At 50.5% G+C, this 26,918-nt stretch overlaps 1 protein-coding gene across 1 annotated transcript in view; it reads left to right on the top strand.

The window, feature by feature from the left end:
- UMODL1 (uromodulin like 1) overlaps positions 1 to 13,765 on the top strand; it is a 52,463-nt gene extending 38,698 nt beyond the window's left edge. The window contains exons 17-22 of the mRNA XM_084754450.1: positions 758 to 903; positions 1,386 to 1,622; positions 1,848 to 2,007; positions 5,425 to 5,503; positions 11,772 to 11,978; positions 12,838 to 13,765. Coding sequence (XP_084610576.1) covers positions 758 to 903; positions 1,386 to 1,622; positions 1,848 to 2,007; positions 5,425 to 5,503; positions 11,772 to 11,953 — 804 coding nt within the window. The 3' untranslated portion in view covers positions 11,954 to 11,978; positions 12,838 to 13,765. The remainder of the gene's footprint in view (positions 1 to 757; positions 904 to 1,385; positions 1,623 to 1,847; positions 2,008 to 5,424; positions 5,504 to 11,771; positions 11,979 to 12,837) is intronic.
- Positions 13,766 to 26,918: the final 13,153 nt, after the last annotated feature.

Here is a 26,918-nt window from a genome sequence, read left to right as displayed (position 1 = left end):
AAAGAGGAGGGAGGGAGAGAAAGGAGGGAGAGGGAAGGGGTTGGGGGGAGAGAAAGAGATTGGGTAGAGAGAGAAAAAGGGAAAGAAGGAGGGAGGGAGGGGGGGACAGAGAGAGAGACAGAGAGAGAGAGACAGAGACAGAGAGAGAGAACCAGCATATGCTAAGATCCAAGAGCTCTTTTGAACGCCCCACCCCATGTTCCAACTTACTCCATCTAGGCCCCACTTTCTAAAGCCTCCTAGTTGCCCACAAATGTGGGGGGGGGGCCCTCATGAGCTGCCGTGTCTTAAGAACACACACTAGGAAGGCCACAGTAAGAACAGTAGCCATACCACGTGCTCAAGTGTCCTCTGCAGGCCAGGCTGTTCCAGTGAGGCAGCACCTCTTGGCAGGGACAGGATGCAGGAGCCAGCAGACAGAGGGCTAGGGTCAGCTCTGTGCTCTGAGGCAAATATCTAATTGACAGTTCAGTGCAGATTAACTGGTTTTGGGGAGTGCAGAGAGAAAAGGGAACACCATTGATAGGATAGGGTATGACACGGTCAGATACAGGCTGACCCAAGGGCACAGCTGCGCACATATGATGGCATGCATATGATTGGTAGGCTGGTCTCCTTTTGGTGACATCAGGGGACACTTGTTGGGATCGTTACACTTCTGGGGATAACTCTCCAGTACCTGGGATATGCCGGCAGTTGGGGCCTGGGCACCCTCGGGGCCAGGGAGCTCACTTACACCCCATCTCTTTGTGCTCAGAACATGACCAGCACAGTGGTGAAGACCACACTGAGGAACGATCTGTCCCCAGAGGGCGTCATCCACCACCTGCAGATCCTCAGTCCCATCCAGTGTGTGTTCCGCAATGACCTTCTGACTTCCTCGGGCTACACCCCACAGTGGGGGTGAGTGGGAGGCCGTCCTTGCCTCCACCCAGCTTGGGCTCCCTCTAGCGCCTTTGCCTGAAGGCTCTTTGGGGCGTCAGTCCTTCGAGGGCTTTCTTGAGTGACCACACAAGTGAACAAGACCTGCGCTAACTGCCAGCTTCCCCCGTTTCTGTCCCCAGTCCTCTGTAGGAATAACTAGAGATGGCCAAATACTCTCTCTGTGGCTGATCAGCTACAAGGAAAAGCTTCTAAACAGCAGCCTCGAGCTCCTCAGAGCTGTCACAGCCTCTGCCATGGCCAGCCACCCTCTTTCTGGGGCACACCCACCCACACAGAGAGGAGCCAGCTCCTTGCGGCAGCCAGCTGTGCATGCAGCACCTCTTCTTACCTGGGGGGGGGGTCTTCTTGACTTCTATGCTACCCCCAGAATCACCTTTTATGGGAAGGTAGTAAAAGAAAAGGCTGCATAGAGTAAATTTCTGAGAGCCTCTCCCCAACAGCGTCTACACTGTCATCGAAGACCTCCACGGTACTGGAAATTTTGTCACTGAAATGCAGTTGTTCATTGGCGAGTCTCCCATACCTCAGAACTATACTGTGTCCGCCAGCGACGAGATCAAGATTGAAGTGGGACTTCACAGACAGAAGAGCAGTCTTAAGGTGGTACTCACCGAGTGCTGGGCCACCCCCTCCAGCAACGCCAGGGACCCCGTCACCTTTGGCTTCATCAACAACAGGTTAGAAACCACACCTTGCCCGGCCCCCAGGGCCTACTTTTGGACCCCTTGGAATTTCCAGGCAAAAGCTGATGCAGCCTGGGTTTGGGGCCAGATGAGGTAGCGGCCTCTAAGACTTCCATGGAGGCTATTGGATGCCTGTGAAGGGCAGATGCTCGCAAGAGGCATGCCTGAGAAGCAGCCGGGAAGAGCAGCTGACTTAAGGCGCCGTGTTCCTTCCCCCAGCTGCCCTGTTCCCAACACCTACACCAGTGTGATCCAGAACGGCAACTCCAGCAAGGCCCAGTTCAAGCTGAGGATCTTCTCCTTCGTCAACAATTCCATCGTCTACCTGCACTGCAAGCTCAGAGTGTGCATGGAGGACCCCAGGAACACGTGCAGGATAGTAAGTGCTGGCTCCTTCTGCTGCTTCTTGTGGGCGGGGGGTGCTATCCTGCTTGGCGGAGGTACTGGCCCATGCACGAGAACACGGGGACAATGCCCAGAAGCATATAGCTTAGAGGGAGGGTGCATGACAGGGTGGCACATGTGACATATGTTGATTCAGGCCAAATCTGTTCTTCCTGGGTTTTTATTAAATTTTTTGGTTAGCATACAAAGAAATGAATTCCATTGTGACATCTTCATATGTATTTATTGTCATGCCTTGCTTATTTACGCCCATCTCTCCCACTTCCTCCTCCCATGGTCCAAGTTTCTGCTCCCATCACACACACATATATATGCATACATACCATGTATACCATACCATATACACATATACATACATACACACACCTATATATACATATACACTTACACACATACCTATGTCATATACATGCATATGTATATACACACATATATGTATATACATACACACATAGATGCACACACATACACCCAGACATACCACACACATATATCTACATACACACACACACATATATATAAAGGTACACACACACACACACACACACACACACACACGCACACACACACACATTGCCCTTTCTCATCTTCTTCAGCTTCTCCTGAGCTTTCTGTCCTAGTTTGCTTTCTATTGCTACGATAAAATTCATGACCAACAGCAACTTGAGGAGGAAATGTCTTATTTTAGCCCATTTTTAAGAGAAATAACAATGGTGGAGTATTGCTCCTCACTGCTTGCTCCCCTGGCTTGCTGAGACCTAGGAATGGCGACCACCCACCGTGGACCAGGCCTTCCTACTTCAAATAGTAATGAGGAAACTGTCCAACAGATGTGCGCACAGGCTGATCCAATCAAGGCTAGTCTTCAGTTGAGGGTCTCTCTTCCCAGGTGTGTCAGATTGACAATAAAACTAATCAGTCACCTCACCCCTCCCGACCCCACCATACCCCTCCCCACCCTGCCACACCCCTCCCCACCTCACCCCACCCCACCCCACTCTGCCCCACCCCTCTCTACTCCTCCCCTCTCCACCCCTCCCCTTCCTACCCCTCTCCTCCCCAACCCACCCCGCCTCAACCCTCCCTTCCCCAAACAGCTGAGGGAGTATTCCCCTCCAATGACATTGAAGCTTGGGTGTAAAACATTACCTTAACCCAATACCACTTTAGTGATATGAATGGTGCATCCGCAGCTCTCAGGCTCCGTAGCAGCCTTTTCTCTCCTGGTGTGTGGCATTTACATAGAGCTTACAGATACAGAGTTTACAGATAGCTTGCATTCTCATTTACCCAGACTATATGTGTTCCTCCTTTGCTACTGTACTCATCTCTAAGGGTGACACAGATGTGCCACACACATCTGGGGCTTTTCCAAGGGACAAGCCTTTGGCCTTTAGCAGTGTGTGGCTAAGCAACACAGTGACAGATAATTCAGTCATCCAACTTTCTCATACAGTAGGTCTTCCTGCAGGCACAGTTGACTTCCCATGACGCTCACTGTGGGGCGTGCTCCAGTATGTGCCTGGAACCATAGAATCCTCAGAAGCATAGGGCCAGCAGTTACAGCACAGGGCCAGCAGTTACAGCACAGGCCCAGCAGGTACAGCACAGGGCCAGCAGTTACAGCACAGGGAAAGCAGTTAAAGTACAGGGCCAGCAGGTACAGCACAGGGCCAGCAGGTACAGCACAGGGAAAGCAGTTAAAGTACAGGGCCAGCAGTTAAAGCACAGGGCCAGCAGGTATAGTAACCTGTTGTCTCTGCAGGGGCCCGCTCTCAGGTGTTTGCAACCTGACCCTGATTATCCGCCCCTCCCCCCCCATTTCCTTTAGAGTGTAGCTTTCTTTCCATTAGTTCCCAAGGCTGCCAGAGAAGAAACACCTGGGGTTAAAGTTCATCTCGACCAAATAAGTTGACCAAATATGGTTATCTGGCCAGTTTTGTGTGAACTCGACACAGGCTAGAGTCATTTAAGAGGAGGGAACCACAGTTGAGAAAATGCCTCCACGGGATCAGGCTGTAGACAGACCTGTAGGGCATTTTCTTAATTAGTGACCAATGTGGGAGGGCCCAGCCCATTGTGGGTGGTGCCACCCCTAGGTTGGTGGTCCTGGGCTCTGTAAGGAAGCAGGCTGAGGAAGTCATGTCGAGCACTCCTTCATGGCCTCTGCATCAGCTCTGCCTCCAGGTTCCTGTTTGGCTTGTGTTCCTGCTCTGCCTTCCCTCGGTGGACTGTGACTCTGGATACGTAAACCAAGTAAACCTTTTCCTTCCCAAGCTGCCTTTGGTCAATGGCATCTCATCACAGCAATAGAGACCCTAGGACAATCAGAGTTAGAAAACTGGGGTTAAGGTGCCAACATTTTCTTGGAAGACCATGGTGGGTGATGAGTATCCAGAGGGCAGGTTGCTCCATACCACTGAGCCAGGCAGTGATTTTTGAAGGACAAAGGAATCTGGAGGAGTGAAGGCCTGGCTGAGCCCGGGGAGGACACAAAAAGGAAATCTGGGCGGTGTGTTTAAGGCATGGTCCTGGGGAGGGATTAGAGGTTTGTGTGTTTTCTCCATCGTTCCTCCGTGTGTACCCACCGCACCCCTCTCGTGCTCCGTTCCTCCGTGTGTACCCACCGCACCCCTCTCGTGCTCCGTTCCTCCGTGTGTACCCACCGCACCCCTCTCGTGCTCCGTTCCTCCGTGTGTACCCACCGCACCCCTCTCGTGCTCCGTTCCTCCGTGTGTACCCACCGCACCCCTCTCGTGCTCCGTTCCTCCGTGTGTACCCACCGCACCCCTCTCGTGCTCCGTTCCTCCGTGTGTACCCACCGCACCCCTCTCGTGCTCCGTTCCTCCGTGTGTACCCACCGCACCCCTCTCGTGCTCCGTTCCTCAGTGTGTACCCACCGCATCCCTCTCGTGCTCCGTTCCTCCGTGTGTACCCACCGCTTCGGGTGCTTCTCTGGTTTGTTTTTGTCAACTTGACACAAGCTAGAGTCACTTAGAAGAAGAAAATGCCCCCATCTGATTGCTTGTGTGCAACTCTGTGGGGCATTTGCTTGATTAGCAATTGCTGGGGGAGGGCCCAGGCAACTGGGGCCAGTGCCACCCCTGGGCATGTGGTCTGGGTTGTCTAAGAGAGCAGGCTGAGCAAGCCATGGGGAACACGCCAGTGGGCAGCATTCCTCCGTGGCCTCTGCTTCAGATCCTGCCCCCATTCTTGGCTTCTCTTAACAGACTGCGAGGCTCCCCAGCTCCCACACACTCACCCATATAATGGTTCAACGCCCTGTTCTAGAAGGCCAAATAGTCACGGTCAGATGGGGAAAACTCAGACTGTGAGCTCAGGTCTTGTAAGCACCTTGAGACTAAACTTGAGGTTTCTCTTTTCGAAACAGAGCTGCAGCGACTTCCGGTTGCTGAGAAGCACTGAAGCCGAGCACCAGATGTCCTGGGGACCCCTCCATCGGTCTGAAGGTGAGTCCTCTGGGTTTCAATGGCAAAGAAACTACCCCATCTTCCCAGCATGCAAAGTGCCTGTTTGAAATCTGGAGCTTTAAAGATTTCTCGTAAAAGACTCACAGCAGTGGCTAAAATAGTCCAGATTCTACATGCTTGTGCGGAGGGGGTCTAAGGTCGTCTCATGCAGGACAAGCTTTGTTCCTCTTGGTCACCCTGAGAAGCGAGATCTTGTTCTGTGGCCATGCTGTAGGACAAGTACCAGCTTCTGAGGTCCCGGGTACTGTGACCTGAGTCCTCGGAAGCTGAGAAGGGCTTTGACCCTGAGGAAAAATGTCAAATGGATACAAAGAGGAAGGAGCCAAGCTGTAAGTAGACAGCTGCAGCGTGTGTGTGTGTGTGTGTGTGTGTGTGTGTGTGCATGTGTGTGTGTGCGTGCACATGAGTGTGCTCACGTGTACACACGTGTACTTACACATCCACATGGAAAAGCTGTTTAATTCAAAAGATGAACAAAAAAGGCCCTCAGTTCCCCTTGAGTGTAAACGCCTACTAGATGATTATATATTCATGTATTTTCAGGATCAATTTTCCAAACATGCCTCTGCCTCATGATCTAATTATTTGGAAAAAATGAGGGATCTGTATGCCTTGGGTACTATGACAAGTTTTTAGATGCCTCCAAGTTTCTGTCTCCTCTCTATAGTAAGTGAATTTTCAGACTTTAGCTGACACGTGGCTGCCTGGTGTAAAAGCCTCAGCTCCCAGCTTCCTGGGCAGCTGAGTGTGGCTGAGGAGGTCAGTTCTGACAAGTCAAGGGGACCCTCCTCAAGGGTCATCCAGTGCCATCCCTGGCCACTTCCTTCTTCCTTGTCCCCTGATGACTTCTCATTTTTTTTGTTTTGTTTTGTTTTGTTTTGTTTTGTTTTTCCGAGACAGGGTTTCTCTGTGTAGCCTTGGCTGTCCTGGACTCACTTTGTAGACCAGACTGACCTTGAACTCACATCGATCCACCTGCCTCTGCCTCCCAAGTGCTGGGATTAAAAGTGTGTGCCACGACGCCTGGCTGACCTCTCATCTTTATGCCAGAAAGAAATTTAAGCTTTTCCCATTGCTCAGCTCAATCCTGGCTGTTTCCTTTCTGTTATTTTTTTTCCTCTTAGCCTGGATTATCTTGTGTCTCTCTGTATTTTCTTGCATAATGGCTCTTGGGATTCAGGCTCAGGGTGGGAGCTGAGATTCAGGCTCAGGATGGGAGCTGGGTTTCAGGTAAGAGCAAGGCAGGACCTGGCTGGTGTTTCTCAGCTGTTGCTTTTTATGCAAGCAGTGGGAAAAATAAAGCTTTAGGTACACTTTCCAGGACACATTCCCAGCCCACTAACCCACAGTGTTCCAGACCCTGGGTGGCATGGGGAGGGGGTGGGGGGGGAGCACAAATGATTGCTGACCCAGGTGAGGGTCCTCAGGTAACTGCTGGCCCACCTTCTAGAACCATGCGCCTTTTCTTCAGTCATTATCCTCTTGCTGTAGAGAAGCCGGGCACTGTGGCCCACACCTATAATCCTAGCACTCAGGCAGAGGCAGGCAGATCTCCATGAGTTTGAGGCTAGCCTAGTCTACAGCCAAGGCTACACAGAGAAACCACCCAGTCTTGATAAAAAGGAAAAAAAATGCTGTAGAGAACTGGTCAACCTGGGCCCCAATAAGGAAGAGTATGCATGTATCATGTGCTCTCATTAATAGAAATGGAATGTTTTCATTCATTCATAGACGTCACGGGAATGCCAGGAATGTGAGAGGCACTGGGCTTGGAGTTGGTAGACCTGAGTTTGATCATAGGCTGAGGCATAAGCTGTGTGGTCTATGTAATATTATTGGCTCTATCCATCACCATCTCTCCATCCATGTATCCTCTCTCTGTTCATCATCTGCCTTCCAATGACCCATCCAGCCATCATCCATTTGCCATTCATCAGTGTATCATCCATATGCCATTGGTGCACGGATTTAATCTTCACTAATCCATTCATTTCACACATTCATCTATTCACCCACCAACCAGTCACCTATTCCTCAGACAGACAAGACAGACAGACTTCTCTTTCTCCATCCTCCATGTGTCAGATAGGCAGACACTCTCTCTGAAAGTCCTTAATGTGAGAGGCTCTTTGAATTGAAAACCAGGTTAATGGTAATACTTCTGGGATGTTGGGCACACTGCCTTCTCGTTCCTCATCTTCCAATTGTGAAATGGGGACATCACTTCCTGCTTCAGACAGAGGACAACCTAACCGAGCTTCTGGAGAAGAGTTGGTTGTTGCTATTTGTACCAAGCAGAGGTCTGTCTACACTAGGCCAGTGCAGACAGCATTGCAGCAAAGGTGTGACCGATGTGTCCCCAAAGCTCTATCAATCACCCTCCTTTCTGTTCCCCATGCCTTCTTACTGTCTCGGGGCTTTTATTTTGACAACATTCTCAAACAGATGTGGCAGGAAAGCCACTCTCAGCACATGGCGCCTCCAGTTGGTGAGGACTGCTCTGTGGCAGGAATGGTGTTAGCAGAAGCACTGTGGGAGTCTGTGGGGACAAGGGGAAGTCAACAGGCCCTGGCATGTTCCTTCAGGGTCTGGCCTCTGTCCCCACTGTCATCATCACTTCCACTTCAGGGACACCAAGGGTCACCTTGAGATCTGGGAGTGTGTGTGCGTGTGTGTGTGTGTGTGTGTGTGTGTGTGTGTGTGTGTGTTCACTTATGGCTGGAACTGAACTGCAGTGAACTGGGCCTCAGAGGTAGAGTCTGGCTGCTCATAACCCTCTGCTTATCTTTGTCCCCAAGGGTCAGAGCAGATGACAAAACACCATGGACTGGGTGCCATAGACCACAAAGTTCTGTTCTCTCACAGTGGGTGGGTGGGGGAGGGTGGGAGCAGGTAGGCCCTGTTTCCTCTGAGATCCACAGGCAAGCACCTGTCCAGCCTCTTCCAGGTCCCTCGGGCTGTGGCCCATCTTTTCGTGCCCCAGCCCATAGCTACATCTTACTGCAACCAACTCACAAGAAAAATAAAGCCAGGCGTGGTGGCGCACGCCTTTAATCCCAGCCCTCGGGAGGCAGAGGCAGGCGGATCACTGAGAGTTCGAGGCCAACCTGGTCTACAAAGTCAATCCAGGACAGCCAAGGCTACATAGAGAAACCCTGTCTCCAAAAGCCAAAAAGAAAAAACAAAAAAACAAACGAACAAACAAACAAAAAGCTAGCCCTACTATGTGAGGGTCCAGCTCCTTCAGTGTGGCTTCATCCTCCCTATCCCCTTACAGTGGCCCTGTTTCGGATGGGTCCTATATTTCTTGGATTTGGGCTTTAACATATCTTCTCATAGGGGACAAACCTCCACCTATAGTTTCATGTGTTGATGATTGTAGGGAAATACTGCCTTCCTCTTGAATATGTGCTGCCTGCTTTTAACCCAGTTTGGGAGTCTCCTGTGGCTGTTGCTTCACTAGTCACCTATTCAACCTGCTGATTTTGCATTGCTGGACAAAGACTCGGGTAGCATGAAATGGCTGGGGCATGTGCAGATGTCCAGGGCAGTTATTGAGGCTGCTGAGCCCTTCCAGAGTGTCTGAACTAGGGTTCTCAGTACCAGGAGGGCTTGCACCCACCCGGCATGGGTAACGCGTGTGCCAGGATGGATCGCTTCTGCTGTGCAGGGGCTGTGCATGTGGTAGGGAGGGGTTTGTTTCTATTGTTTGAGAACTATACACGCGCCATGTGAGAGGGCCAGTATGGGTTGGTCATGTGTGTACCAGGGGCTGTCTGTCTGTCTTCACTTCCCACTCTGTAGTTAGGTTTTCTGTATCCTCCATGTCTGCCCTTACAAAACTTCTGCCTGCTTCATAGACAGAGAGGGTGTGCCTGCAGGACCCACCCAGGTCACGCTGTGATGTTTGGAGCCTCACGTGGACAGAGAGAGGTCCCTTGCCAAGGGACACACTCACTGTGTCAAACTGAACAAGCAATTCTGAGAGCATGCTCTCCATTTCAGACTCTCCCGAGGTGGATGCAGCAGGAGTCAACCTGGCCTGCAGGCCCCACTCTGAGCCGGGCTGAGTTAGTGACCTTGTCAGCGGTGATAAGGATTCAAATGGACAGGCAGCATCAGGACAGGGGTGTGTTGTTCTCAGGGGCTGGCAGTCTGGGTTGTCATGGTCTGTTCCACAGTGCCAACAGGGCCAGTCTCCTGCATCTGCCTAATTCAATTCAGGTACCCCGACTGTGCTGGGTCTTTCTGAATGAAGGCTCCTGGAGGCTGACTGGATTCTGGGACCAGCTATTCTGTGTCCCTGGGAAGATGACTGACCAGGCATGGGGACCCACACTCCTGGGGAAATTAAGTTGCACAGTTGCAGCTAGGGGGTGACACCCCACCCTGGCATGTTCAGACAACAAGGCTGTCTGGTTGAAGCTCTTTGTCTAGGTGGTCCAGAGGGAACCCCAGGACTGTTGTGGGACAACAGCAGCAACTGACAGCAACACCCCCTGGGCCACATCCTAGAGGACAGCTCAATGTCCTCTGTGGGGCCCAAAAGTGACATGAGGAAGGGAAATGGGATTTGAGTCCTTCAGACTACACAGGCTGTGCCCTAACCAGAACTTTCTATTATAGCAGAAGTAGAAGGGATCGGAGATGAGCATGCCCGGGGCACATCTGAGATCCCTGCTGTTGATGCCCTTGACAATGTGTCACACTCATGCACAAAGCACTATGGGCCCATGCCAGTGGGGATTGTGTGAGTGTGAGTGTGTGTGTGTGTGTGTGTGTGCATGTGCATATGTGTGTGCGCGCACACGCTTCTCCAGAGGAAGGCATTGGTGTCTTGCTCTATCATGTTCCACCTTAGTCTCTTGAGGCAAGGTCGCTCGCTGCTCCTAGAGCTATGAGGGCAGCCAGCCCCATGCACTCTCCTGCCTCCACCCCCACAGCACTAGGATTCCAGGTCTGCAGCCTTTACGCAGATTCTGGGAACCTGAAATCTTTTGAGCCATCTCTCCCAGCCCTGACAGCATGGATTTTTAAAGACGGAGATCAAGTTCACCCGTGTACCAGGCCGCCCCAATGGAAGAAAATTGAGTGGTATGTGGCACCTTGATCAGAGAGACCCGCATCTTCATCTCTGTGGTGTGAACGAACATCCACACCCCGAAACAAGTCTGGGCCCTAACAGCATCCTCCCTGCCCCACACCAGCCTCTTCCCCAAACCCCACAACTGTCAGTCTTCTGTCTCTGGTTTGCCTGTTCTAGAGCGTTCTTATGAATAGGTCTCACTAACCATGGTCCTTTGTGACTCCCTTACACACTGTCTCCTAGGTGGCATGTGACATCAGAGTTCTGTTCCTTTTTGTGGCTTGATAATAAATCCATTCTATAAACTGGACATAGTGGGGCTCTTGCCCATCGTCCTACCACATGGAAGACTGAGGCAGGAGGATTTCTGAGACTGGAGTTACACAGTGAATTCCAGGCCAGCTCGTGCTATAGTATAAGACTATGTCTCAAAAAAAAAAAAAAAAAAAAAAAAAAACCAACTAAACAGGCAAAAAAAAAAAAAAGCAAACAAACAAACAAACAAAACAAAACAAAATGAAAAAACAAAAAACAAAATCAAACAAACAAGAAACTTTATTGTGAGTACTGGTCACAGTTGGCCCATTCATTCACATGCTGGTGAATGTTGGGGCTATGTCCACGTTTCACCCATTATGAACAGCGCTGCTATGGACATAGTGTACAAGCAGCCATTAGAGGACCCTTTCTCTCTACTCTTTGGGGTCAATAGTCTCCTGGACTTTTGGCTGTTACTCTGGCATGGGGCAGACCCTGGCCTCTGATGCGGGTGGTACACAGGGGCCCTGTGTCTCCCTATGAGGAGCTGGCTGGTTCTCCAGCTGTGACGGGGGGGGGGGGGGGGGCAGGGGGGCAGAGGTTCTGCACAGCCCTACTTCCGGGCAGAAGCTTTTTTGCACACTTGCAGGCTGAGTTGCTCCCATTGGATGAGGGCCCCTGCCTCTCTTGCTGTTCCACAGGTGCACACGGGGCTTTGCCTTGAGGGGCCTCAAATCAAATTCAGAGCACATGGCTCAGATCCACCCCCCGACCCTCCACCGCAATCTAATGGTACCCTTTGCCTCTCGCCAGTTTCATAGCTTCTGGGCCAGGGTCCAGCTACAGGAGCATGCTTCCCCTGACATTGGCACCTCTCTTACCCTACACCTATCTCATCCACAGGCATACCTGAATGTACAAAGCCAGGCCTGGGGACTGGCTACATCATTGCCATTGCTGTGGCTGCACTTACTGTGGTGGCAGTGGCCGCAAGCCTTCTGATCTTGCGTTACCAGAGAATAAGGGGAAAGTACAATCTCAGAATCCAGTCTGATGACTTCGGCTACCAGGTGTTCTCTCAGTAGGAGACCCAGCCTGACCAGGAGATGGGTAAGAGGGAGCATGTCTGACGCCACACCCTGCCTCTATCACCTACAGGAGATGCCCGAGTGGGCGTGCCCAGAGGTAGATAGATCTGTAACTGGCAAAGTTCTCACTCCCAGAAGCAGCTGTGAGAGCAGGTGGGGAGGGAGCACGGACCGTTTGTAGATTAGCAAAGAGTTCTGCCATTTACACCACGGTCAGAGATGGTGTCATGACCCCACCCCACTCCCGCCGTGCCCACCCTAAATCTTAGCCAGAGATGCTTCCCAGCCTCATCCATCAAGGCCAGCGTTCATATCCTAGAAGTACCCTTGGGTCTACTGCGTCACCAGCACCGGTACGCTAAACTTGAAGGCCTTCTGGTGTGAGGGTGTCAGTCTCATTAGTTTTGAGGGGAGGGTAGTTTGTTCCCACAGAGGGCAGTATCTGCATGTGGTCCACACACACCCTCCTATATGCTTCTAACCACCTCTTGATGAACTAAGCTAGCTCACAGTAGAAATGCTACAGAGTCATCACACTGTGTTGTTTAAGTAATAGCGGCCAGAAATGCCAGTCCCTGTTTGAAACAGACAATTTAAATATTTTTTTTAAATCAATTTATTTATTTGAGTAGTGTGTACTAGTTGGTTTTCTTCTACCATGTGGGTTCCAGGGATTGAAGCTGGTCATCAGGCTTGGTGCCAAGTCCCTTTCCCTGCTGAACTACCTCACTGGAACCAGGAACACATTTTTTTTTTTAAAGAAGGCTTTGACCCATGTTTGGTGGATCTTTGGCTGTGGAGCCTGAGGACATGGAGGGCCCCTTGTGAATTTGCTCCTCTCCTTCCAGTAGACTGACCCTGTGACCCCCTTCCTCACACAGGTCACACTGTAAGTGAGGTCCAGTAGTTAATCGTCCAGCATTGATTGACAGGAGTCCACTCTGGACAGCGCTGTATCAGCACTTGGTGATGAGCTTCCCCCTCCAACAATGACACCAACCTCTATCTGTCCCCCCTCCCCCCAGAGGCTGAAGATGCAGAGCACCGCCCACCAGGCCAGTGACAGGCCTGCTGAAGATGTGAGCAGAGTGGCAGAGTGGCCTCCCACCCTCAGACCCAGCACAAACACGGCCCCTCCATTGCCCAAGCTACTGGCACAGCCTCCCCAAGCTTTGACATTCAAACTGCCCACGTGACCCTTGCTCACTGACAATTATGTAACACATTACACCTTCACAGACATTTGACTGTGCCTGTGATGGATGAATCCGTCTGATAAACTCTGCGCTGTGTCGTTGTCCATACACAAACGCACTAACCCTGCTCTGCTTATCAGCACGCGCTTTCACTTAGGCAGCAGTGACTCAAGACAGCCTACATGACCAATGGGGGGGGCGCTTTCTAATAAGTGTCAGTCATGTGATGTGTATGCACTGTTCTTCCATGTTTCCAAGCACATCCATGGCCATTTTTCATGTAATCCCATGAAGAGGAATGTGTGATTTACCCACCACACCACAAGAAAGCAGGGAAGGGGTAGGGGAGGCATGTGCCATGCTAACAGGTCCTCACTTTGAAAGGCCAGAGTTGGTTACATAGTTACATAGTTACCGCCTAAAGCGATAGTGTTTCCCCTAATGAATTTAGAATTGCAACAGGGTCTTAGCTTTTCCTTAATAGGCTCAATTCTGTTAAGTGTGACTGTCACCTACACAGAACACTTGAGGGGGCACGAGCCTTGATGTATTGCATATTCTTGGGGTGAGGATGCCAACCAGGAATCTGTGGCTAGCCGACTTTGAGCAATAAATTTCTGCTGGCACTGAAGCGTGTCTCGCTGTGTTGCTTCCCCGTGTGGCTCAGCTCACGTGGCTGGGACTCCCCTGTCTCCTCCATCAGTTCTGACATCAGCTCAGCACCTTCCTTGACTGTTCTTGGGGGGTGGGGGGGGAGGAGTTAGAATCTCATAAAAACCTGATGCTGAGCCCAGGACGAGGCAGCTCTTTGGAGTCTGAAATTTTCCGTCACACTTCATTTTTGCTTTTCTCGCAGTCTCAGTGGACAGGCCATGCCAGCTGTGAGGCCAAACTTCAGGGTTCTGGAGACTCCAGTCCTCAGATGAGCAGTCAGGTCTACTCTAGGTGGAAGAGGTGGCAGGCATTTGCTCACTCAGTGCTCACCAGGGCCTCTCTGGGGCGGGGGTGTGGGGGGGTGAGGACATGTACCTATCAGTTGAGTTTTATAGAGTGTGCTGAGGACACAGAATTGGAACCAAAACCAGCCACTATCTGTTGGAGCTGACTGATCTGCTGTCAAGTCTGCATCTCCCTTTGCCTCCTGGGGGACAGGGAAGGAAGGCCTTGTGGGTTTCTGAATATACCTGAAAAGTCCAGATGGTCATGGAGCCTCCCCCAGAGCGGTCATCCTTCGCCTCTATAGTTTTGTCTGGGTCCCCGGGAATCCTCACCTTGACCCTGATCTTCCTGACAGAGTATTCCAGATGGGAAACAACACACAAAAGAGATGTGACCGCGGTCAAGGTCTGATGGAAGAGGGTCTGTTTGTAGTAGAAGGTGTGGTGGAGAAAGGGCTGCAGGAGGACGTCTGTGGGAGGAAGAAGATCCGATGGAGGAGGGTCTGATGGAGGAGGCCAGGTGGAAGTGAAGTTCTGAAGGAAGGGAGGGTCTGATGGAGGAGGGTCTGATGGAGGAGGGTCTGATGGAGATGAAGGTCTGATCAAAGGGGGGGGTCTGGTGCGGGTAAATTCTGATGGGAGGTGGTGGGATTGATGGAAGAGGGTGTAATGGAGGTAGAGAACCTCTGAGCTTTGGCCCACTCACGGCCTGGCCCAAGCTGCAGCTCTTCATTACCACCACTAGATGGAGCCCTGAGCCAAGTTCACACCCAGGGCTGTGCAAACCCCTGCGTTTCTGCTGTAAAGATGGCTCTAGTGTCTCCTGTCTGTTTATTTGAGGGGTTTAAACTGCCTGCCTGTAAGCAAAGATGAATCTGAAGTTTGGTAATGTTAGTCTTTGAGAATAGGACCCAGCGGTTCTCTCCCAGCGCGCTGAGTTAGGGGCATGGGAAGTGTAGGGTAGCATGTGTACTCAGTACTCAGTAGATTTCTTAGGGAAAACAGTCCCTCTCTTCCTTCCCTGTCCATTTCTAGGAAGAAAAATGTGGTTGGGAAAGATGGCTAGGATTTCCTCATCTTTTAGTCAAGTGTACCCAAGGGACTCCAATTGAGCCCTGGCCACAATGGCTCTTGGGCACCATGCACTTAATCTGCAAAGTGAAATCACGACTGCTCAGTACAGTGGCTGTACTGGTAAGACCCCCACAGCTACCCTGGAACCTTCCTTTCTCCCCATCCCCCTTTCCTTCCAGAAGCCTGGAGGGAAAGAAGATATGGAAACTACCTGGCATTGAATCAGGGGCTGGGACAGGTCATTGGACTCTCCCACCCAGCAAATCAGCAGGTGGTTAGAGCCTACCCCTGCCGGGGGTCCACCTCCCGGGCTTGCAGGTGCTGCCCTGGGAACCCTGGGCAGGCAGGAGGGCAGCCAGGGCAGGAGGCAGTGCTGGAGACCGGAGTGAGGGCGCCACCACAAGTGGCTGGAGTGGCCTCTGGCTAGCGATGTCCCCATGCTGAGTTCTGGAGCTGAGTCTGGGAAGGAAGTGGCCGCTTGCCTTTCGCGGGGTACCCATATATGAGTTAGCCTTACAGGTGCCTGCTGGCTTCTCTTCTTTTCTGCACCCTTTGTGTGTGTTGAACTACCATGTGATTCCTTGCCACTCCTCTCCGCCCCCAGCTGCCCATGGCATTTTTAAAATTTTAATTTAATTTATTATTTATATAGTACTCTGCCTGCGTGTATGCCTGTACATCACAAGAGGGCACCAAATCTTATCATAAATGGTTGTGAGCCACCATGTAGTTGCTGGGAATTGAACTCAGGACCTCTGGAAGAGCAGTCAGTTCTCTTAACCTCTGAGCCATCTCTCCAGCCTGCCCATGGCATTTCTTGTCGATGACTCTTATGCCTAATGGCATCCAGGCTTCCAAAGGAGCTGGTTTAGGCTATTGTAGAAGCCAATCCGGGGAATGGCTCATATTTGTCTTCCTCCAGAGTGGAAGGAGCCAATTTAGTTTTACAAGAGCAGCCCTGAGCTCGCCTCTGTGCAGGTACATTGCACCTGCTCTGTCCCTTCCCACCGTCACACATGTTCACTTACCAGATGGGTGTCCCAGATGAGTTAAGCCAACCCACATGACATGGGTCCTCCTTGGAGCAGCAGGACCAGGGTACTGTGGCTGTCTCAGAGATTTTAGTTCCTCTATGAAAGGTTCTCAGGCAGGTGTGGGCAGGGAACAAAGGTCAGTGATACCTCCGAGCCTGCAGGTCCTTGCTGCCAGGTGCCAGCCCACTTCACGCCTGTAGCTAAATTAACCCTTGCTGGTACAGAGTGTAGGAGATGAGACCTGGGAAGAAGGGGCTTGCAAGATCAAAGCCACCCTCCCAGCTCTACCTGGCCTTTGGTTCCCTGGTTTCCTGGCTCTGGTCTCCTGCCTGGTGTTGACTGTTACACCATTAAACAGATTTTCTCCCAGGAAGCTGTTGAGCACACACATTTGAACACGTGCGTACACACACAAGATAACCAACTTCCTCTGACAAAATATAATACAGATTCAGGTGAGATTAATTTTCAAAGGTGATTCCTTTTCCTTAAGTAAATTCAACTTAGAATTCTTATTTATTTATTTGTTTATTTAGTACACATGTGGGAATTTTCAAATCATGTTCGAAGAGGCCCTTGATTCATATTTGACCAACTCTGTCCGTGAAAACCTCATCAACAATTCTGCTTGTTAAGTCCCCCTCAGGCGCTCTAAACTGAGTTTACAAATTTAATTTATTCCATTTGTTTTGCGAAGTGCCTCAGCTGCCCTAGCCGGGTCCAGAAGGACTGTGGAAAGCTAATGAGTGTACTGTTTTGTGTTGGTTTTGTTAGTGTGAATGTGAGGTCTAGGGATGGAACCTGTGGGCCCTCTGAATGACAGGCAAGTGCCCAAGACCATGATTTCTCTGTGCACAGGTTGCCCTCCCCTCCCCCCAGCCCTAGGACACATCCAAATTCTGTTTAAGTGTTTACTTTGCTCCTCTTGGTAGCTTTTGGCTCAGCACAACCAAGCCACGGTGAGGAGGACAGTAGAAACCAGAATGCACCATGCATGGTACGCAGGGGCCTGAGGTGCCGTGAGGGGTCCCTGCTGCACATGGCTCTCACCGACATCACAGACACTTTAAACACAGAGTCCGTTATGTGGCTTGGGGTCCCTGGGCTCCCCAACAGATGTTTCTCAAGTTCAAAGAGCATCTCTATCTCCATAGCCACACCCAAGCAAGGGCTGGCTTCCCTTCCGAGGTGCCGGTGATCTTTCAGGGTACACAGCCATGTTCCCAACAAGCCAGCCAGGAGCTGTCATGTCTGGGGCCTGCACATCCCACAGAGGAGCCGAACTCCCAGGCCCTGTCCAGACTCCTACAGATCAGTCCACCTTTCTTCTTCTTAGTCCGGCCTCTCTTAGAGACAAGCCCATTTCGCTTCTGACCGTACCGCCTCTCTGAATTCTCTCCAAGCTCCTCCCACCATGGTTCCTATGGGGGAACGTCTGTGTGTGGGCTGCCAGCTTGGCGGCTCCTGTGTAGGACTATATGTCCTGGTCCCAACTCCAAGTCCAGTGGTTGCCAGCCATTCCCCTGCACTCTGCACCCGGCTGTTTTATATTAGTACCAGGATTAGACGCACATCCTCAAGGTTGTGTGGCAGGCTCTTTCCCGACTGAGCCCTGAGCTCTCGGCCCTACAGGCAGAAATTTTCATTCTGGAATCTATTGATCTTTTACCACATACCAGTGACCCCCCCCCCCGCCCAGGTCTGTCTTTAGGGGTGCTCACATGAGGTTCAGGTTTAAATAGTAATCCCACCCACCATGGTTGCAGCATTGTTTGGCCCCTGGTCTCTCCTGCAAGTTGTCGGGACTCTGTGAAATCTCTTCCCTGCAAGACAGGAAAGTTTGGTTCTTTGAGACCCAGTGTTTCAAACAATTTGACAGCATGGCTCTCTCTCCTGTTTTGCTAGAACAGCTACAATAAGAGCTTATGCCTTGTGCCCAGGACCCCTGAGAACCAGTCTGAAGTGAATAGGGTCTGAGTGCTCCCCACTCTTCTGTCACTTTTGCTACATCAAGAGTGCTCAGGATGGGCAGGGAGCAAAGGCTCTCCATCCTCCCCACCCCAGCACTCAGGGATGTGGCTAACTTCCCAGGGGGACAGGACCTAACTGTGGGGTCCAGACTCTTCCTGTCTCCAGCTCTCTTTTCCCCTCTGGGTGAGAACATTGTCCCAACCCTAGACTATACAGAACTGAACTAAATGTCTGGCAATCTTAGCTCGGGGTCTCCCAGCCATAAGTGGCTGTGAGAGAGGACAGGGCTGTGTGGCAGGAGACCTTTTTTGATCATATTCCATCCATCTTATACTTTGTACTTCTCTAAAAAGCATTTATAAATATTCTTTATAGAGTAGCAGAAATTGCCATCCCACCAGCTAAAGCAAGCATGTTGGTAACCATGGTAACTCAGCACCGGGCTGAGGCCTCAGGTGGACAACAGGGGAGTCCGCGTGCTACCTGGAAGCCAGAGCTGCAGTGACTGGATAGGCCTGTAAACCTTTACAGTCTTTGGGACTGGAATCCCTGGTCCCCTTCTAGGGAGGTGTCTGTCCCCATTTCACAAGCCCTGGATCCCTCGCAATGACAATAAATTGTAGTGTCCAGTGTCCAGGCTGGGCTCCAGGTAGGGGCTTTTAGTTAGCATGGACCAGGATTCCTGAGAATGGGGCCGTCCAGGTTTCCTCCTTCCAGTTTGCCCATGCCGCGCTTGGGTGTCTGCATTTTCAGGCCCGTGCCAAAGCTAATCCCAAGGATTGTGGAGCCTGGTGAACCCAGGACTTCTCCCTGGATCTTGCAATGTGAGAGACAGAAACAGGCACAAATGGCAGTAGAGTCCAGAGGGGAAGAGATAAAATCCTATGCAGAATGTTTCCAGTCCTGCACACACACACACACACACACACACACACACACACACACACACACACACACATACACACAAGATCAGAATCAGCATCTGCGTGGTACAGTTAAACAGCATCCATGCAGCTACTTATCGGCTGTGCCCAGAGCCCTTGTCTTCCGCAGAACAGGTATGAGGGGATGCTCAGAAAAGCCGGCTGGGTTGCAAGCTACATCTTATCCAGGTGGAAAGCTGAGTCAGGGCCTTCCTAGCCCTGTGATGGGAGATTCTGGCAAGAGCCTTAAGTGGTACAGAGAAGCTACATGACACAGATAACCTCAGAGAGGCTGGTGGTGAGAGACCCTGAGCCTCCAGAGCATGGCCAACAGTTAGAGCTTCCATCTCTGTGGTCCTATGGGCTGGAGTTGGTGCAGCCCAAGCATCCCTAATCCAAACACCTGAAATCCATGATGCTCCATCAAAAGTGTGTGTTTGGGGGGGGTATGCAGTATGTGTGTGTGTGTGTGTGTGTGTGTGTGTGTGTAGATGGAAGGGGGGGGAGTTTCTAGTTTGATAAACCAGAGATAGCTTGGGCATGGACCCATGTTCTTTTTTTTTTTTTTTTTTAAGTTTTAGTTTTTTTCAATTTTTTCGAGACAATGTTTCTCTGTGTTAGCCTTGGCTGTCCTGAACTCACTTTGTAGACCAGGCTGGCTTTGAACTCACAGCGATCCGCCTGCCTCTGCCTCCCAAGTGCTGGGATGAAAGGCATGTGCCACCACGCCCGGCTCTGGAACCACATTCTTAAAGTACTGGAGGAACTTGTTAAGACCGTCACTTCTCTTCTGTGGTATTCTGAGCAAGACTCTTAAATCCTCTTTGCAGTTTTCAAAACGCAAAATGGATCTTTGCAGTATGGGCTGCAAATGACAAGAGCTGGATGCTGCCGGCCGGCTCTTAGGGACTTGCCTCTAGAGGGCACTGTGGGCCGAGCCTAAAGCTTAGTGGGAGGTTGAGCAAGAAAGTCAAGGTGTGAAAATCAAGGTGGAGTCACTTGTATCAACCCTATGAAGACTCCTAGAAAGGGCTTTTTTGCCGGGCCGCCTGACAGTAACTAGTACAGGAGAAGGCCACTTCCATACGCCCGTGCAGAGGCCACCATAGCCTCACACAAGGATATTTGCCAGCTTGGCCATGTCCATCGTTCTCCGTGAGACATGAGTCCCCGTGGAAAGGCACCACTGTCCCCAACACTATCTGTGTACTTCCTACAATTTTTCCAGACTGTAAAGATAGTCATCATAGGGGAAATAAAGAACAAAACACATATTCCTGTCCCCCAAAGAATTTGGTACAGTGTAGGAAGCACCGGGCACAGGAAGCCTTCCCATGGGTCTGGATCTAACCGCCGGAAGCGGTAGGAACTGGGCTGTGAGAGGCAGGGAGGGAAGGCATTTCTGGGGGCGGAGGGTGGCAAAGAAGTCTACATTGTGGTCTCAGAGCTTATCCAGGGTTGGCTAGTTGGGGTGGACATATCTGGGGGTCTGGCTAGGTCCTGCCGGTAGCAGCTCTGTTGGTCAGACCTTCCGTTGTCCACACTGACCCAGACACTGTGGATCCCCGAGCCTGCACACCCATAATATCCTACAGGCACCCCTGCAGTGTGTGCAACGATGACTTAAGGTTTCTCTCAGAAGCTGCTTGCGAGGACCCCAGAGCACTGTGCCCACAGAGGAAGAGGTACCTTTCTCTTTGCAGCCAACCTCTGTGCCCTCAACTAGATGACAGGAATCCTGAAACTTTGCATGAGCCCGGTTATGCGCTGTCCAGATAGAAACTCCTGGTAAATCTTCCCCCTTTCCCAGGGCCTTAGCCTCCTGACCTATTTCCACTCAGAGGCAGCCCCCGCCCCTCACTCCAGAGGACTCTGCATTCACCCTCCCAGCCCCCAGATTTGCCTTGAGAAAGGACAAAAGGGAAATCTGAGCCGCCTGTGGCGCGATCTCCCCATAACCAACTTTTCTCCCTAGTCCACCTGCCAGCCACAGGCTTAATCTATAGATTTTTCTGGACATTGAAGTTCATACCTTTAACCCAGAGAGGATTGTGGGTCACTGCCTTGGCAGGAACTAGAAGAGGAAGGAGGAAGTCTGCCCAGATGGGAGGGGACAGGGTGTGGGTGTGTGGATGCGCGGGTGCGCTGGTGCTGCACTGGCCCTGTTTTTCAGCCTCCCTGCTCTCACAGCTGTTTTGCGAAGACAAACTGCCCCCACCTGTGTCCAGCCTCTGGGCCCTGGTGACAGTGGAGGCTTCTCCACCATCCATACCCACTCTTAGGTACAGGTGCCAGTGAGGCCAAAGTCAGGGATAAAAGGCAGTGAGCGCGGTGCTCATGCGATCCTGCCCGCTTTGCTGAGTTCTCAGCACCCACAGTCCCATCACAGCGGAGGGAAGGGGTCCTGGAGACCACTCTGTGAGGCAGCCACACCCTAAGATGGCTTTCAGCTCATTACTAGAGGACAAAGGGGAACACAGAAACACCAGCCCTTCTGGCCCTGGGCCATGAGCTAGAGAAGGCAGGGGGCAGGCTGCTGCCTCTGGGAACAATGCACAGTGACAGATCCTGGGGACACTCGTCTGCTGATACTACATTGGGAAGTGGCCCTCAGCCTCCCAGACACTGGTTCTGAGGACTCGGCTCCTTGTGCCTGTGCCTTCTGTGACTCCACATCAGGACCATGGCAGCCGTTTCCCTGCAGTGCCATTTAATCTTTACAACCATCTGATGAGGTCATTTTGCTGTCCCTACTCCCAGAGCCTTGCTAGGTCAGTGTTAGCAGGGCTGGCCCAGGCCTTCAAGTTAGCCCAGAGCCCTGTCATGCAATGGAACCGCATGGGATGGTGGGGGAGGGGGGGGTTGCTGCAGCCGAGGATCACAAGTTCAGGGCAGCGGCTGGAAGTAAAACACAGTTGTCTTCAACTTGCCAAGATGAGCACTCCATGGGGCTCACTGGGCCATGGTCAAGGGAAAGAGGGCTGTACTTCCTGGAGGCCGAGGGTCTGCTGCCTGGTATTTCTCCACAACTTTCACTCTGCAACATTCCAACTCCACTTGCAACTGCTGCTGCTCTGGACAAGCATGGGGTGCTGGGACAACCGAATGCCACAGAAGGCAGAGCTAAGGTGGGATGGTTGGGAAGCCAGAGGTGTGTGAAAACGTCAACAACTAGATCCCTACAGAAACACCCTGCCTGCCTGCCTGCCAATTCTTTCTCTGTCTGTCTCTCTGTCTCTGTCTCTGTCTCTCTGTCTGTCTGTCTGTGTCTGTCTGTCTGTCTGTCTGTCTGTCTGTCTGTCTGTCTCTCTCTCTCTCTCTCTCTCTCTCTCTGTGTGTGTGTGTGTGTGTGTGTGTGTGTAATATTCTGGTCTACCTCCCATAAAGGTTTATTTCTTATTTCATGTCTGTCTGTCTGTCTGTCTGACATGAGTGCAAGATCTGTAGAGGCCAGAAGAGGGCATCAGATCACCTGAGCAGGAGTTACAGGTAGTTGTTTTTTGCCCATCATGGATGCTGGGATCTAAACTCTGATCCTCTGGAAGAGCGGCAAGTGATCTTGACCTCTGAGCCATTTCTTCTGCCTCCCCACCCCGCAATCTACTGCTAAGCAGAATGTGTGGAGCTCATAAATAATAAATAGACACTTCTATCATAATGTTCTGTTGCCAATTAAACTCCACCATTGCAAGGATTTTTTGTATGCCATACTCTTGCATTTTCAATTCAACTATGATTTGACCATTGTTTGTAACACTGTAGATGAAACGGCATAGTGAGGAGGAATAGCCATTGTGAGCTGGTTGGCCAACAGTGCCTAATACTTTTCTCTTGAGTACAAAGGAAATTCTTAGTAACTTCTCTCTCTACTTAGTTTATCAATCACTGAGACAGGAATATTTAAATTCCCACCTCTAATTTTTTTTTTTTACTTTGAAAATTGTACCAGTATCATTTGAATAGGAAACGTCCCTCACAGTCTTAGGTGTTGAATGTTTTGTCTTCCAGGTACTGGCGCTGTTTTAGGACAGTCAATAAACCATAGGAGGTAGGACCTAGCTGGGGGAAATGAGTCCCCTGGTCCTCAGTCCTTTCTCCACTCTTTATGCTTCCTACACAATATATGCTGAGCAGCCTCCTTCTCCACACTCAATCCCCTGTGACATTCTGCCTCACCGTTTGCTAAGAACAACAGAAGCAAGTACTGTGGGCTGAAGCCTCTGAAATCTTGAGCCAAAATAAATCTTTCCTCCGTGAACCTGCTTCTGTCAGATGCTTGGTCATATCAGTGATAGAACTAGCATAGAAAAATGGTACCAGGAGTGGGGTCTGGCCAGCTGTCAAGGCGTCTTTCTCTTTGTCCAGATACAAAACATCTGGTTTCGTTCTAAACATTTTAAGAATTATTTTTAGGTACATTTGCTGTTTGACATACATGCATGTGGTTCCTCTGGAACTGGAGCTACAGGCAGTTGTGAGCTGACATGTGGTTGCTGGGAATTGAACCTGGGTCCTCTGGAAGAGCAGCCCATACTGGTTTCTTTTTAGTAGACCTAGTAGTATCTGTAACAGTCACATCTTCTGCACTAATTGCTTGTCTTGCTGCTGTGGGGACAGGAAAGGTGATGAAAAGGAAGGAAGGAAGGAAAAAAGGAAGGAAGGAAGGAAGGGTTCACTTTGGCCTCTTGAGTTTGAAGGTATAGTCCATCGTGATGGGAAAAGTCCTAATGGCAGGGGATGGCTTGAGACAATAGGTCATGTTGTAGTCACAGCCAGGAATCAGAATGTTAAGTCTTATGATCAGTGGGCTTCTCCCTTTGAGGCTCACCCCCACTGCCCGTGGAACGGCACTCCCCACATCTAGGGTGGATTTTTCCATCTCAATTAGCCTCATCTAGATAATGCCTCATAGACCTAACCAGAGATATGTTTCCATGTGATCCCTAATCTCATTACACTGATAATTGAGATTAACCAGCACACCCCTTCTTTGTGTATACTTAGGGCATGCATCTTTCTGACTAAACTGCCCTTGCCAGTTCTCACCGTGAACCTGGCTAAAAGCAGCCACTAAGGCCCATGGCATTTCTGACACCACTCGTTAGTCCATCACTTTAATTAATTTGTTTATTTTATGTATATGAGTGCTCTGTTCTGCTTGCAGACCAGAAGGGGAGAATTCAGATCTCATTATAGATGTTGTGAGCCATTCTGTGGTTGTTGGGAATTGAACTCAGGACCTCTGGAAGAGCAGCTAGTAGTGCTCTCAGCCATTGGGCCATCTCTCGAACCCCAGGCCATCACTTTAAAACTTGGGGTCTTACCCCAAGTCTCAGTACATGGACAACATGGAGACAAAGTCTTTGCTAGACTGGACTACAAATGGTCAGTAGTTTTACTCCCAGATGCCTCTGTTTCTACCTGAAACCTTAAGAGCATGGCTATCCAGGCTGCGCTTCTGAGTTCCTGCTAGGTTCTCTTTTGCCTTGCTCATGCCCTGGGACCTCTTGACCCTGCATGTCCTAGCTTCCAAGATCCTTTCACACCCGTGGCCATGTTTGCTGTGCTCTGCTGAGCTCACCCAGACCAGAGCACCAGTGTCATTTCCTGAGCATCTGTGTTCTGTATCAGTTACTTCTGTGTAGCTATGACCAAAATACTTGAGAGAACAGGGTCGGGGGAGGAGGAGTTTAATCTGGGTCCCTGTTTTAAATGGCTCATCCTGTCATTTCTTGGATCAATACACTTGGGCAGGACATCACAGGGACAAGAACGCAGGGTGTAAATTTTTCTTCTGGTCACCAAGCTTGGCAAGCAAGTTTAAACTTTTGGATCTGCAGGTTGGAAAGCGATAACTAACTCCCACAAATTGTCCTCTGACCATAGTACATGTACTGTGAGATGCAAACACACACATATAAATAAATAAATAATCAATCATAAGTTTTTAAAAAATATTCCAACAGTTCGGAGGGAGTTGCTGCTCGCCTTGTGGGAAGACAGGAAACAGAGAGAGGAGTGAGAAGGGACCAGGTGCCTGAAGGACTCACGGCTAGTGACCTCCTCCCAGCTGGACCCCGCCTCCTGGAATTCCTAGAATCTTGCAAAATAATATCACCAGCTTGGGATATAGTTGTTAGCAGTCAAGTCTGTCATGGATCGAAAATGTCCAATGTAAGTCACAGATACTTCAATACCAGTTCCCGGTGCGTGCCTAGATCACACCACACAACTGCGTCCTCTCCAACACTGAGGTCTCTACCTCTGGCTTCCCACTCGTTGGCACCTCCTTTTACATCTGCCAGCTTTATCCTTTGTGCATTTCTTGTTGGCGTTGGGGAAGGAAGGCAGACTCTCACTATACAGATACCGCCAGCCTTGAACCAGCTATGTGGAGCAGGCTGGCCTTGAACTCACAGAGATCCATCTGCCTCTGCCTTCTGAGTGCTGAGTCGATAGATATTCACCCACTCCTTTATGCACAGTTTGAAGCTCTGTTTGGGGGTATTTGGGATTGACATGGCATTGTGGTGACTCTGCCCCGGTCATTCTGCAGTGTCCTCTTCCTGTCATGGCCTTTGAGGTAGACCCAGTAAATGTGGACCCTCCTTTTTAGTCCTTTTAATGCTCTACCTTTAAAAATCCAGCACTTGAATTTTCTGTGACCCAGAGATCAATTTGGGTGTGACTAGATTGACATGCCTGTCTCATGATTTGTTTTCTTAATCTTATTATTTCCCTCTTTATCTTCGTCAGTTTGAGAAGTGAATAATTCTCTCACTAAGGTGAAACATAAGGAACACAATTTAAACAAAGCCTCTGCTCTAGGATCTCAGGTGGTTCTGTTTTGTTCCTCAGCCATTACCCTGCTGACTGTCAGTGCCATGCCCTATGGCATCGGTAGTTTGTGACCAGCCACCTGCAGGTGACTTTCCACCTCCACACCTGAACAGGCTCAGAGGCTTACAACGCCCTCACCTGTTGCTCCGTGGGCCTCGTCCTTCTTTTACGTAATTGTTTGTGTTTGTTTCACTTTCACACGTTAGGAATTACACAACGTGCAGTTTTGATCGGGTCTTTTGAAATCACAACTGAATTGACAACTATTTGTAAGTGCCCCTGTCATGGTCGCCATGCAGTGAAGTGCCATAGTGGATAAACGGCTTCTTCTCTTGCTTCTGGGACGCACTATTTGTACTTTGATTGTGACATTGTTTTAGTGTTGTTTTTATTTGTTTGTCATTCTTCTGCCTTGGACAATAAGGTCCTTTAGGGACAAAGCAGCGTCTATTCGTCCTGGAACTCAGCACAATGCCTGGTATTGGGCAGGAGTTCAGCAAATGTTGGGCCATCGCTCATTTCCTGCCTGCCAACTGGCGTACAGGGTGCCAGAAGGATGAGACCACAGAAACACAAACACTGAGCGCAGGTTTGGACATGTCCCAGCAGGCAGACCAGATAATGATACTTAGGTAAGTCTTCTCCCTTGTCCCTTTACCATCAAACCTTTCAACAAGATGCAGCAAGGGGGAGGCCAGCAGGTGCCATCACAGTAGGCTCCAGTAAGCTGACTATAAAATGTCCCTCACCTGCAATGAGGCCTCCAGCAGTCCTGACCTTGGCCTCCTTCCAGACACTTCAGTGGGTAATGAGTCCAGAGCCCTTGAGTGTGTTTGCATTAGAATGGATTTGACTGTGGGCGGGGCTTAGGGCCCACGTTTCTAGCTGCCCTGGAAAGTGACTCAGAACCTCGTGCTTGCTCTTGATCTCGTTGGGGAAATCGAGGCAGCTTAGCATCTTTATCCAGCACAAAGAATTTTCTGGAA

The sequence above is a fragment of the Acomys minous genome (assembly GCF_964271855.1).
Source record: "Acomys minous genome assembly, chromosome: 13".
NCBI lineage: Eukaryota > Metazoa > Chordata > Mammalia > Rodentia > Muridae > Acomys > Acomys minous.
This window is presented reverse-complemented; position numbering and strand designations above follow the sequence as displayed.